At 39.0% G+C, this 14,388-nt stretch overlaps 1 protein-coding gene across 1 annotated transcript; it reads right to left on the bottom strand.

The window, feature by feature from the left end:
• Positions 1-2,972: 2,972 nt before the first annotated feature.
• LOC105272766 (fatty acid synthase) lies at positions 2,973-13,198 on the bottom strand. Its single transcript, XM_011314992.1, has 10 exons — positions 12,883-13,198; positions 12,110-12,360; positions 11,658-11,889; positions 10,668-11,380; positions 9,093-10,584; positions 7,995-8,387; positions 5,593-7,559; positions 4,219-5,517; positions 3,434-3,940; positions 2,973-3,348 (listed from the first exon to the last, which is right to left on the bottom strand). Exons 1-10 carry the CDS (start codon positions 13,064-13,066, stop codon positions 3,148-3,150), a joined length of 7,239 nt encoding a protein of 2,412 aa, XP_011313294.1. The 5' UTR covers positions 13,067-13,198; the 3' UTR covers positions 2,973-3,147.
• Positions 13,199-14,388: the final 1,190 nt, after the last annotated feature.

Raw genomic sequence — 14,388 nt, 5'->3', positions numbered from 1 at the left:
TATTTTCCACGAAATTAATACTCTCCACTAATAATCATCACTTGTAAAACACATCCGGGGGGTATACATTCTCAATGGTCATCACTTGTAAAACACATCCTGAGGGGGTACACATCCTCAACAATATTCTCTGGATCCACAAATATATCTACCCAGAACACATCGTGATTTTTCTTACAGATTCTGAGGGGTAGGCATCCTCAACAATATCACCAACTCAAAATTGTCACTTGAAAAAAACACTGAAATTTCCACAGCACGCCACAAATCCATCCTCACCATTTTATTTTCCACGAAATTAACACTCTCCACTAATAATTATCACTTGTAAAACCCATCCTGAGGGGTATACATCCTCAATGGTCATCACTTGTAAAACACATCCTCAACAATATTCTCTGGATCCACAAATATATCCACCCAGGACACATCGTGATTTTTCTCACAGATTCTGAGGGTTAGACATCCTCAACGATATTGTCGGGATCCAAACAAATATCAAGCAAGAGCACCCTGATCACCAACCTCAACATTGTCACTTGAAAAAAACACTGAAATTGCCACAGCACGCCACAAAAAATATCCACCAGGACCACACTGATTTCTTGCTAAAAACCCTGAAATTCCCACACGACACCGACCCACACTCACGATTTTTTTCCCCGGATATTAACACAGTCCACCGATGATTTTCGGTTTCCACAAAGCAATATTGCACCAAAAACAATGTCGTTAATAATCGAGGATGTTATTAACGCTACGTCGTGTCCACTCCCCCACAAAAAACCGGGAAAAAGTCTGATTTTTCTAACGTTTTGCCGCCTAATAAAATGGCGGGATCCGGAAGTTTTGGCGGTTTAGCAAACGCGAATGAAATTCTTTTATCACGGTCCCGCGTCGTTCTGTTCAGGCGCAGGCGCATACGTTTGGAGTGTCTGCGCATGGCAATGCTCGTAGCCTCTTGTGCGCATGCGTGGGGTCTCCGACGTCCCACCATTTTCTGACGTAGTCCATTGTTCTCTCGCTTTTCGGCGAGCGAGGTGCCCGGCTACTTTCAGAGCGTGAAATTCCACGGAAATCGCCGGGTATAAGAGCGTGGACATTATAACACGCGGATCGTCAAACAAAACCGCCGGTGTTGACGACAAACGTGTAGAAAACCGAGGGAAAGAACGTATTTAGTGAATCTTGCAGTGAGCTTGTGATAAGACAAAGGATGTTGGGGGGCATTTGGATTATTGCAAGTGTGGGACAATTTTCATTTGTCTTGATAATCTTTGAGGGCCTTGTTGTTGACCTTCAGCCTTTGTTTGAGGACATGGTGTCGTCTCGTGAGGCATCGAAGAAATTTATTGAGACTCTCGGTGACACGAGAACGAACGCGCGCAACAGCGCCCTGTAATTATAAAAATCGTGATTAAAAATTGTTAATTTAAATGAGTTCCAAGTTCAAATTAGCCGCCTCAGATGACTGAATCAATGAGGAATAAGCGTGATAGAGTTTCGAGATATTTATAGTCTCGATGTTTATCCTTTTTAGGATAGGAAATCATTGAAGGGCATAACTGCCGACACACGGGGAGAGGTGTCGATTGAGGAGAAATTTAATTAATTGGAAATGGACCGGTAATTGATGAATTCGGGTAATTATAGTGGGGGGAGGGGGGCATTACACGACTATTGGTTCAATATTCGTACATGAATTAGATTAATACATAGATAATCGTATGTTTATTTGATATACAGTTGAGTGATTGCTGTGTCCATAATGAATATATTGTTCGTATATACAATGTGGCAAAAAATAATGCATAAGTACATAATGCATAAGTCGAGAAGTTTATGCAGAATAATGTGGCAGGTATGCGTCTGTATGTTGAATATACACATCGTATGTATCATACATTTATTTATATATATTCCACACATAATTTGGTAGACGGATACAATGAAGACTCGGGTTTTAGGAATACAGCACATTTATTCGAATTTTGTACTTTGATGCAATTTAACTCAACTCGATGCGTACCATATAAGTACTAACGAAAAGTGTACGTGATTCAGCAATTCGCATAAGTTTTTACGAATGTAAGAGTTCATTATGGCTTCTCTTCTCGTCTTAATGTCATGATATCCACTGGAGCTCCTCCTATGATTCCGCTACCGCCTAGGATAAATTAACTAATGAATGGACGCAATTTGATACATTTTATTTTCAAGAACATTTATTTCTTCACCTACCTGTCCAGAAAGTCGGTATTTCCCTTCTTGGAGAGTGTACGGAAAATTGATCGTTCACGACCTAGAGTGGAAAAATACTTATTTTTGTCCTAGGAGGAGAAATATTTAACATTTCTAGTTTCATTGGTTTTTGTTGTTCTACCCTCTTCGAGTGTTTGAACATCTGCAAAAAAATGTTTTTTTTTCTCGGAAAGAATAACTGTCCTGCTATATTCATTCGTTATATTAAAAATAATAATAATAATAATTTTCTTATACTAATTTTATTTGTCGTACCTATGCCGTATAGAATGCCGTATAGAATGATGTCATTGCCCTTCCGGGTTAACTCTATTACTATTAACATTCTCAGCAACGCAATCGAAATCAAAATATAGTTAATGACTTCCGCTGATTGATGATAATACTCTAAACATTTGAATATTACGTTTTCTGACATTGATTAAACTTGATTCTCGAGAGTTACAATTTTTCATTTTCCTAGGTAAGGAATTCTCACAGATTTTGAGTAATTCTTCGGTAGAATATCTAGCGGAATATGTTGAACTCTATTGGGATCTCTCAAAATAGTCGGAGGATTGGTTTTTACAGCCGGTTCTTCAGAAAATATAGTCGTTTTTTTCAAAATTATATTAGAATCCATATTTGTTGTTTTTCGACATTTTTATACTGATAAAACGAATCAATATTGTATAAAATGTAATGCTGAATGTTGTAATGCAAGTAAAGTATATCAAACAATTTATCTTTATTAATTTTCAGACAACCATTGGATTGGTTCTGACACTATTTGCTTAGCGTAAAATGAGCGAAACACGTTTTCACAAAGCGATGCACTAGAAATCGAGTGACAAACGTCAAAATTTGCGATAAATTTATTGTCATTAATTAAACATTGTAATCTGTTTAACTCAATGTCTTCCCACGATTTGTATCATTGATAGTATCGATAGTATTGACGAATGCTCCGGGTTTACTGATACTGGTTTTCGCTGGCATCATCTCTTGAATTTCCTCGTTATTTATAATGTCTGTTACCTCCGGATTATCAATAATCGTCAGATGATTTCCCTCTAGAATCCGACACAGGACCTTCTCCCTCGTTACCTAAAAAATTAAATTGCGAAATTATTCCTCCAATATTTGCGAATTCTTTGTGAATTTCTATCGAAATAACTGTTAGCTTATTTACCTTGCGGAGATCGTAATCTACAGGTAAATTCTTTAGAGCCTCCTGTGTTGGTTTCAGAAGAGTAATTGGAGATTTCAGAGGAGCGTCACTAGAAATATCGTAATGATCAAGTGCAAGTAATCGATTGTAAATGCAGGTACAAATATTCCGTCGTTGCTCAACGGAGATTTCCAGAGTATCAGTCTGCGTGCGTTCCATAAAAACGTTCAACTTTTCGTCCCAAGATTTACATTTTTTAAGATCCGCTAACAGTGCGATACTTCCTTCAGATAGAGCAGCATCGGCCATTCCGATGAGAACATTTGTTTGGAGTTCTTCGTCGTTATCTGCTCTCAAGTGTTGATCTTTGATGGATTTCATATAGAGTGGAGCGCCGTCGATTAGAATTAATTTTCCACTGAAGTCTTTGGCTTCCAATTGTCTCATGAGTTCAATAGCAATGAGTGATCCATACGAGTATCCAACAATTATGAAGTGCCGCGTTTCACGATTTCTCTTCAACATGTACTGGAAATGTAACATAATATGAGGATATTATCAATTTTCTGTTTATCTACGATTTAAAAATTAATTACTACTTATTAGTTAAGAAAGTACTTTTAAAAATAAGTATGAACAGAAATCTTCCATCCTCGCAATTTCTTTACGTATGGGAAGTCATGGGAAGTCATGGGAAGTCATAATAAATATACTTTTCAGAAGTATTCTAACAACTTTTCAAAAGTAATGAATTTTTCGAGTGTCATTTTGGCAGTAATCGATTTTTTTGCTGATATATCACTCACCGGCAATAATAGACGTGCCATATCCCGAATAGAAAGATACTGTGTCCCCATATTATTTAATTGTAGACAAGTCGCAGGAGCTTTAATGTTCTTTGCCAATTTCATAAATACAGCACCGCAACCTTCAAGTCCCGGAATGAAAAACACCTCAGGTTGTCCACTCGTCAGTCCCGTGGATAATTTTAAGCAAGTCTCGTTCATTGCCTCCTCCTCTCCAAGCAATCTAATCAGTAATTTCATCCCTATAAGTTCCTCTTCCTCCCTCGTGTCCTCAATCATTCTCTTCAGCTCAGTATCTCTCGAGTTCATACCAATCAATTTGGCGAAATTCAGGTTGCGAATATCTTGAGCTGTTAGAAAAATCTCAAACTCCCGTTCCAACGTCTGCTTGATCTCCACAGCCATCATCGAGTCCATCCCCAGTTCAGCCAGTGACGTATGATGTCCAACTAATTTCAGATCTTTGAAACCCATGATATTGAGCACAGTATCAACGACATTCAGAGAACCAGAGCCACCAGCTCTCTTTTCAGCTACCACCATGCTCGCAACGATTGGAGAGGTTTGATTGAGGAAGCCATCGAGTTCGTGAAGACAGGATGTTATCCTCTGCTGGAGAGTACCTCCAATCACGAGCTCTTTGTCATTTTCCTGCATATCTGCAACGAGACCAACGTCTCCAACAGCTCCCCACTGAATTGCCAGTGCAGGAAGGCCCTCAGCAGCCCGTCTTTCACAGATTCTCTCCATAACAGAGTTGGACATTCCATAATTGGTTTGCCCTGCATTTCCACGACCGCAGGAGACTGAAGAGAAGACAACAAAATACCGAAGTTGTGGACACAATTTTCTAGAAAGTTCATCAATATTTCTTGTGCTCCAAGCTTTGGCTTTGAACGACTCCTCAAACATCTCTGCTGTTTGATTCTCCAAAAGACTGTCTTTCAGGACGACGGCGAGATTATAAATCGCATCCACTGGTGCCTGTTTCGAAGCTATCGAAAGAATTTCTTCGCAATCCTTTTCCTTGGATGCTTCCTTTCCAGTGATGATAGTGACATTGACACCGTAACTTCTCCACAGTTTAATCCTTATCCGTTGATAGCCACTTTTGATACCTGAACGAGAAGTGAGAACCAAGTGTCTTGCTCCTCGAAAAATCAGCCAATCAGCTAATTCGAGGCCGAACCCACCGAGACCCCCTAGAATTAAGTAACAACGGTCTCTGCGACAATAATATCGCGGAGAAGCAGGAATTCTCTTTCCCAAACTTTTTTCATCTTGAATCTTAAGGACAACCTGAAATCAAACGATTTACCTTTTCAGTAACGATTTACTTTTCTTCCCATATTAATTTCCCGATGTATCACTTACCTTTCCAATGTGTTTACCAGCAGCCATGTACCTAAAAGCCGATTCAATTTGCTCTCTGGGAAATACAGTAGCATTAAACGGCCTGATGGCCCCTTCATCGAGAATTTTTTGCATTAATCTATGCAGCTCTTCTCTTTTTTCCAGAGGTGCCTCAAATACTTTATCCACCAATACTCCATAGAAACTAATCCCCTTGGAGAAAGCAGAAATTCCCAAAGGGCTATTATTAGCCATATCGAACTTTCCGATCTCCAAGAATTTACCTCCTTCAGCTAGACATCTTACTGACGCCTGCAGCTTATCTTCAGCTAGTGAATTAAGAACAATATCAACTCCATATCCATTTGTCTTGTTCATCACCATCTGCTCGAAACTCGTATCCCTGGAATTCCCAATGTGATCATCAGGAATCTGCGGAAATGTCTTGTGAATGAATGCCCTCTTCTCTGGAGTGCCAACAGTCGTAAAAATTTCACAACCAGTCGACAGGGCGAGATGAATAGCTGCTTGACCAACACCACCAGATCCAGCGTGAATCAGTACTTTATCTCCCTTCTTCATGTTTGCCCGGAGATAAAGAGAATAGCAGCAGGTGGCATAAACACACGGCACAGTGGCTGCCTCTTCCAGAGTCCACGAATCTGGCACTCGCCAAGTTAAATTGGGATCATGAACCAACAGATTGGTCATAGCATACGAATTGATGATACCCATTACCCTGGAGCCACTAGATGTTATTCCAGCATACTCAAATCCTAGGAGACACTCTGCTGCACTTCTAGTTTTTACAAAGACATCGGCATTCAATTTTCCCGTAGCAATCATGACGTCCTTGAAGTTGATCGGTGAATAGACGACATTGATGAGATCAGAGTCCTTGAAGTTTGGTGTGATTGGTCCTTGCATCCATCGGAACGAGGTCAAATCGCCTTTGACAAGTTGATTTGCCCAGACATGATCACTCAAACGTTCTGTCAGAACTGGAAGAGGAAGATGTCTGTATGATCCCCAATTACCTCCTGGTCTCAGAACGTTAACGGCAAGGTCTAGCTTCATTTGCTCAGCATAGAGAGGCTCGGAAAGTGAAAAATCGGGAGCACTTGAGTCCTGGATCACCACCGCCCGAACGATCTCTCCACCGGGCTCCCTTCGGAGACAATTAACAAAACCCAGAAGACCATTCTCAAATGTCTTATCGCTTATCAGCAGAATTCTAGATGCCCCTGATAGCTCGCGCTCAGTTTCTGCCTGCAATACTGCTTTTAAGTTGTCAAGCCACGTAAATTCTTTGTTACTGACGTAAATGAGAACAGACTTTCTGGGAATTTTTTCCATTTTACGGAGAAGGACAAGTCTGGAGCCAGTGACTGTTCTTTCGGATATTAGATGGAGAGAGTATTTCTTCAGGGATAGATCAATGTCCTCTGGCGATGAGGACTCCAGTGAGAGGATAAAGCCCCCGTCTTTCAGAGTTGATAGGTAGTGTGTCAATGTTGCACTTTTTTTGGGTGAGAGAAAATCTCGAGCAACTAGCAGTAGAGTATTGGTGTCTGAGGACAATTTCTTGGGTTCTATCACGTTGATGTTTTGAGGTGAATCTTCTTCGAAGGGATTCTCTGCTGTGACTATGTTTACGTCTGATTGAATCATTGGAAGATCTGCCAGTATTTCTGCGATGTTGACGGAGAAGAGATCTTCGGAGGAATATTTTTCACCCTTTTCTAGGAATTCTAATGTTTTAACTTTAATATTGAGGTGGTTCTCCAAAGAGAGATGTACTGCCAGACGAATCGCGTCTTTAAATGAGATTTCGCTCCCCAGATCTCTGTGAGGTATAAATCTGTACGTTTCCAGAACTGGTTCACCTGCTGGTTTTCTTCGAGATATCGAACTCGCCTGTAATCCACGTATCTGAATTCCTCCGGAAGTTATCGTGTCGTGTTTTCTGCTCACGTAAACCTTGAGTTCTATTTAAGAATCCAATAACCGAAATTTTAATAGCTATATGTTCATAAAGAAAATTGAATAGACTCCTAGCGGATTTCTATTGTAAAATCAATTCATGTTCTTCGTTTTGTCGAATGAAAAAGAAATATCAAAACAGAATGATGAAAAGAATTTGTTTAAAAAATTAAGAAGTCTTTAGGAGATGTTATTCACAGAAAGAAAAACTCTAAGAATTAGAATAAGATTTCTCAAATTTGAGAAACACTCAACCTCAATTATCAGACGAGAAATCGCGATGAATAGAGCAAAAAATCGTCAACGAAATCTACAGATTTTTCCAATTAACTATATTTTTTAAAAGACCGAAAAATGTAGAAAGTTTGAAATCTTGAAAGTTGTCAATAGAAATCGAAAACGGAACGGATTATTGCAGTAAAATTCTAATTATATTTTACCTTGTTCATCATACGGCAGTGATCGAATCTGTCGAGAGTGTTCCTTAGTATCAATCACAAGCTTCTGAATCCTTGTAGGCACGAGGAGATTCCTCGTATCGAGTCCCAACAGCCTCATCTGCAGCATATTGTCCATGAATGCTACCCAGTTGCTGTTCCAGCGGATTGTCCCCTTGGTCCCATCCAAATTGGCACTCTTAATAGCCCGGAATAATCCAGAGTACTGATACCCACGTAATCTAAACTCTTTGTATACATCTTTGGCCTCCAGGGGTTCAGGTTCATCTTCACTCGCTGATATTTTTATTTGTTCGGATTGAACATCTATTGTGGTTCGAACAACTCCAGTGACGATTGCTGCACCACCTTCGATCACTTCGAATTTACCTGACCCTGAGATCACCGAAATAAATATGAATTATCTCACCATGAGAGTCCTAATAATGATAACAATAATTATTATTATAATCAGACAGCAAGAGTGAGAATGAATCCATAAGTAAATTAATTGTGTGCGTAGCGTTCCCTTTTTCTTCGATTCTTGGGACAATTGCTCTCTTCCTTTCATATTGAGGTAATATATTGTATACTCATTCGAAAGCCCATTAAATAAGCTGCGGGAAAAACGCCAGCTATGTGATTTCAACCGATTTTTAGAGAGTTATGCCGATTTAACCGTGAAGATATGATATTCATGTTTTATCTAAATTTCCACTTTGGTTCGATTTTTCTATAGTTTGAAAATTAATAGATAGGACTTGTCTTTACACTTATAAGCCATTTTAAAAAGCGTTTGTTATTCGTTGGAATTGCAGTAATTATATCTCATTTGATCGCTTTTGTTGAGTTATTGAAGTTTTTTCATTTTATTATTCAATATAATTTGTTGAAAATAGCAGAGAGGAATTAAAAATGGTAAAAAATGTCTAAAATTGAAATTTTCTTCATCAACATTAAACCGATTGGATTCAATGACATGCAAAGCAGCTAGCACGTCCGACTGGTAACAGGAAAGACTCATCGAATGGAATTTTTCACTCAGAATAATCCAGAAAAATATATGACAACGTAATATTAAAATCATCATGTTCATTTCACCTTTCTGAATCATAAGAGTTATCTTGATGGGCTCTTTCGTGACTGTTGTTGCCCTCACGAAATTAACATCCTCGAAAATAACAGGTACTTCAGTGTACAATCTTCCCCTGAGCATTCCCAGAGTTTCCCAGATGAGTGTTAAATATCCCATCGCAGGGAGTAGATTCCGTCCATCGATAATATGACCACTCATGTACTCATAGTCCTCATCAGAGAGTGACAACTCCAGCGTTCTCTCTCCAGATGTTATCTTCTCCTGCTCCTGATAGGATGTCACATACCAGTCCTCAGAATGATTCCACTTGATAAGAGGAGATATCATAGGCGTCCCCCTAGATACCGGGAATTTTACTTCCGGGTAGAGATTCCATATTTTGGGCTGCATCCCAATTTCATACGATTTTCCAATTGCATGGAGGAAAGCTTCAACATTGTTTTCATATCTACCTTGAAGGAGATTTATGTGTGTCTTCTTCGGGTTGGGAGATTTCTTCGGGATGTCTTCGGAAAGCCCATGAGCCCCAATCTCAATAATAATGGCTTCTTCAGGGATGAATGTTGATGTGCCATCACAGAGAATGGGCGAGAGGAAACTATTTGTGTGATATTTTGCTGATGAGAATCTAGTCTGAGACGAGTCCCATTGAGAATCGAGTGCAGATGTGCTGTACCATTTAGAACTTCTAGGTTTCGCCTCTGGGATCGCTTTCTTCAGGTGCGTAAATATCTTTGATTCAATGCCTGCAACGTGTCTACTGTAATAAGGGATGTCGTGACAGCGAATTTCCTGAGCCTGAAATTTGTTTGAAGTCAAATGAGCTACGAAAGCTTTGATGGACTCTTCTGGTCCGCTTATAATAGAGTTTCCAGGGCCCTCGTAGGTAACCTGGATATCTGCTGGGCAGAGGTTTTGAAGCTCCTGGTGACCAAGACTGACTTTTGCCATTGAACCAGTTATTGTTTTTATCTCCAAGAGTGCTAAACCTGCCCAGTACGCCGCGAGGATGGTTTGCTCTAGGGTGAGAGAACCATCAGCGTACCCACAGTCCAGTTCTCCACGTGAAAATCCAATTATACCATCTGGATGTATTCCTAATGATGTCAGAAGGTCGACGAGTCCGATGCGGACAGCAGTTTTGCCAACAAAGGAACTCAAGACATGATTGGACATTTGTCCGTCATTATTCATCAAGATGCTGTAGACATTGATCCCACAAGGCTTGAGAATTGCATCGCATTTGCTTATAGCATTTGCGAAGATTGGGAATTCGACGAGGGAGTGGCATTTCGTTGTCCACCAGGCATCCGATTCCGAGAAGACGAACCAAACAGGTCGCTTGATTTCTGAATAATGCTGGATTTCTCGAGGCTTGTTCTCTACACCTGAGCCACTCAGGATCGTATAGCCTCGATAAAAGTGACCTGAAAGATTCTCTGCGTGAAGATCATGCAACAGGCGGATGTATTCTACATCAATCGGACGGTTTTCAATCTGAATCACAAAAGAAAATTTTATTTAAAAAGAAGAGACTTGCATTTCTACTGATTACGGAGAGAATCAAGGATTTGACTTACATCTGTCAATATAAAGTCTACAGCCTCTTCAGTTCTTCCAGAAGCAACAATCAGTCTCGGGAGGCCATCCTGAGGAGCTCCACCATTAATTTTTTTCTTAGAAAACGATTTAAGGAGTACGTGCGCATTGGCACCACCAAAGCCAAACGAACTGATCCCAACATATCCTCCACTCCAAGGCGTTAATTCAGTGACAACTTTGAGTCTTCCATCAGCAAGAGCTTCAACACCTTCACGCGGCTCTTTATAGTGCAGATTTGGTGGAATAACACCGGTTTCATTGGCAATAACTACTTTAGCTATTTGACCCATTCCACTGGCTGGTTCAGCGTGACCAATATTTGATTTGACTGAACCAATTATCAATGGCTCTTTCCTCCCCGGACAGAAAACTGTTTCAATTGCATTTAGCTCTTCGGGATCTCCCACTTTAGTTCCAGTACCGTGAGTCTCAAGATATGCCAGCGATGATGGCGAGACTCTGCACTCTTCATAGAAATCTTTTAGAAGAACACTCTGAATCTTACTCGATGGGAAAGTAATCCCCTGGGGTTTGAAGCCGTCGCAGTTAGTCTTTGCGTGAACAACAGTTGCATAAATACGTTTTGCGTCTTTGGATTTTTGCAGGAATGCTACGCTTATGGTCTCAGCCCTGGCGTAACCATTCGCGTTATTGTCAAACGATTTCGATCGACCATCACGAGATAAAACACCTGAAATTAAATTCTATAATTATGGGAGAGAGCTCAATGCATTTCTGCTCATTTTTTTTTCACCAAAAAAATTTGGTCAGTCTAAAGGTGCCACGGTGTTTTTTTGCGATTTCAATTTTTCCTTTTAATTACACATGAAAACGCCAGTTTTCATACATTTTTTATTTTTCAATATTCTCAAAAAATACGCCATCTAAATTCATCCATATCCATTATATTCTCCAATTTATTTCCTCGGTATTCAGGACGTTGAGTAAATTTAATTGCAGGTTCTTACCTAGGCGTGCGAATTGGAATGAAACATAAGGATGGAGACAAAGATTGGTGCCACCAACGAGGGCATAATCACATAGACCTGTCCGAATAGCTCTGTATGCGTGCTCCATGGCGAAGAGGCTGGAGCTGCAGGCGGAATCGACAGTATAACTTGGTCCTCTTACTCCAAGCCATTGAGTCAACCGATTTGCCAGCATCGCTCGGCACGATCCAGTAACACCATAGCCATCTTTCTGTTCACCAAATTAATAATAAATATTAACTGGATGAGATATCGAGGAACAATTAAAAAATGCTGGGATGACTTGGATGACTTCTACTGAACAGTCGACACATTTTTAGTGGCAGGGTAATTTTCCCCGAACTGCTAAAAAAGAACTCGGGTACCAAATGGATAGGTAATTTTTAATTATTTTTTTTCTCTCAGTGGAATAGAGGAATGGAGGAAAGTACCTGAAGTTTTTGATAAATCCAAACGATTTCGGACTCTGCACAACAGGCTCCAACGAATACCCCGGTGTTGGTGCCCCTCAAGCTCTTGGGATTGACTCCAGCATCAACAATTGCTTCATAAGCGTGCTCCAGCAACATTCTACCTTGTGGATCCATAGTATGAGCTTCCTTGAAGTCATAACTAAAGAAATCGGCATCGAACTTCTCAATATTATTGACTTTTCCTGTAGCCTGGGGAATTTCCGGGTGATCTAAAAAAGAAAAACCGATGGGCTAAAGAAAAATTTTTGAACACTACGATAAATCGGACTGGAGTGAAAAATTCATGATGCATTACGCGATTCTTCTACAAGAAGACAAATATTTAAGAAAAATTATGGAGTATTTCACATAATTTGTAAGCGAGAATGATTTTAAGGGATTATTTAATCATTTTTATAGAAATATAGAAGAAAAATGTGAAAAGGTCAGTAGATTTTTGGGTCTGCCACCAAAAGTGTACGAAAAAATGATATATTTTCTCTGGAAACTGTAAAATTTAACGGAAATTTCACAGAATTCTTACATTTAAACAATTACTACACTTTGTAATTTTTCCGTGTTTTTTTTAGTAATTTTTATTGGACTTTTCTCTTCTAAAATAACCTGAGAATCATCAGTCCGAGAGAAATCGCAGAAGGATCGATCGGCGATCGATCGTTAATCGCTGGTGAAATATTAGTCGATTAGCGAATACTTTTAATGAATTAGTGATCTTATCAATTTTTGGTCACCTAGTATCCAACGCCGAGAATCATCAGTAATCAAATCCACTTTATTCATAAGATTATCACAAAATAGTTTCATGTTATCTGACTCTGGAAATCTCCCCGATATTCCAGATATAACGATTTCTTCGTCAGGATCCATCGGTGCTCGCAAAATGGGATTGTAGGGACGATCTTCTTGCAATACCATAATGTATTTACCGATTTCACTGAACTAGATAATTGTCTATCCACACATTAAAAACTATTCTTGCAATTTATTATGTTTACGTGAGAGAGCAATGGAATTGAATTGAGAAATAACAGCGGTTCCACGCAACGATTCCATAAACTGAATCTCTGAATTAACGTGAGCGTAATAAATGGCTTGAGGCCGTCCTAGTCTTCTTATAGCACCCCTTGTCCACTCTCTAGAATTAGCATACGAAATAAGGGGATTTGATTAGCCGCCCGGGTCAATTCGATATTATTTAATTCCAGAATTATTTTGCGCAATTGCTCTAATCAGAATCAGATGGAGAACGACTTCCGCTCGCTAGCAGTACTAGTCACTATTTACATTCACACTTCTGAATAATTCTAAAGACAGTGCACTTGAATATATTGAAACTTAAATTCTATTCAATTTCTCCTCAATTTCGGTGACACAACTCGTCCATTGGCTATAATCCTAATCTGATAATGATTTACATAACGAAAGAATTGAATTAGTTTTCCTCTAATACATATTAAATTCTATCTGTTTCTCATTATAGAATGCATTAATTAACGGTGGAATTCAATTTCTACTTTTTTTTTTACGTTTCCCGGATATTTGAAGTCATGAAAATAAGCTATTGTAGATCGTTAAGCACTGGTCCTAGACAATGAAGTTTCCATATTCAAATATTTATTGATAAAATCTAATTAATTTATACATAATGTAATCGAGAATTCAAATTAAAAAAATAAAACTTTATAAAAAAACCGGGAAAATCATTGCATGAGTCAAACTTCATGAATCATGAAATAATGATGAAATTTAAAAATGTCAGAATTTGTCAGAAGCCTCAAAAAACTGTGAGGGTTGGGTAAAAGAAACCAGAACATCCTCATTTTTATCCTCTCTGTGTAATTTTAGAAAATAATACCGGTTCCTTGCTTCATTGGAAGAAGTGAATATTGTCGCTTTACTGTTCAGGAATTTATAAATACTTTTCGAGAGTATTGAACTCGTCCACTCATTATGTAGTAATTATTATTCCTGAATATCTCTGCGGAATCTATTTTTTAAAGCTCTCAAAAATACATTATTATTTTTTTGTGGCTGCAAGGTCGAATTCTATATCATTTATTATCATAATGCACTCGAATTCACCCAGCACTCACAAAGTGGAAGGCAGGAATAGGAGAAGCTTTTAATTTTTCGATTTAGAAATTCCTTTTAGGATCAGTGGAGCTAGAATAACATTGAAATTATTTACACTCAACTCTTTTTTATTTTTCTACATTTCCAGTATACTCAATTCGATT

Source organism: Fopius arisanus, unplaced genomic scaffold (genome assembly GCF_000806365.1).
Source record: "Fopius arisanus strain USDA-PBARC FA_bdor unplaced genomic scaffold, ASM80636v1 scaffold00270, whole genome shotgun sequence".
Classification (NCBI taxonomy): domain Eukaryota; kingdom Metazoa; phylum Arthropoda; class Insecta; order Hymenoptera; family Braconidae; genus Fopius; species Fopius arisanus.
This window is presented reverse-complemented; position numbering and strand designations above follow the sequence as displayed.

What these genes read in the sequence shown, in the direction of transcription:
- LOC105272766 (XM_011314992.1), bottom strand. Translation starts at nt 13,066, where the DNA reads ATGGTATTGCAAGAAGATCGTCCCTACAATCCCATTTTGCGAGCACCG. An exon ending in TAGACTTTATATTGACAGAT is followed by an intron (nt 10,585 to 10,667) that starts GTAAGTCAAATC and finishes TTTGTGATTCAG; the next exon opens with ATTGAAAACCGTCCGATTGA. An exon ending in TGGCACGTCTATTATTGCCG is followed by an intron (nt 3,941 to 4,218) that starts GTGAGTGATATA and finishes TTACATTTCCAG; the next exon opens with TACATGTTGAAGAGAAATCG.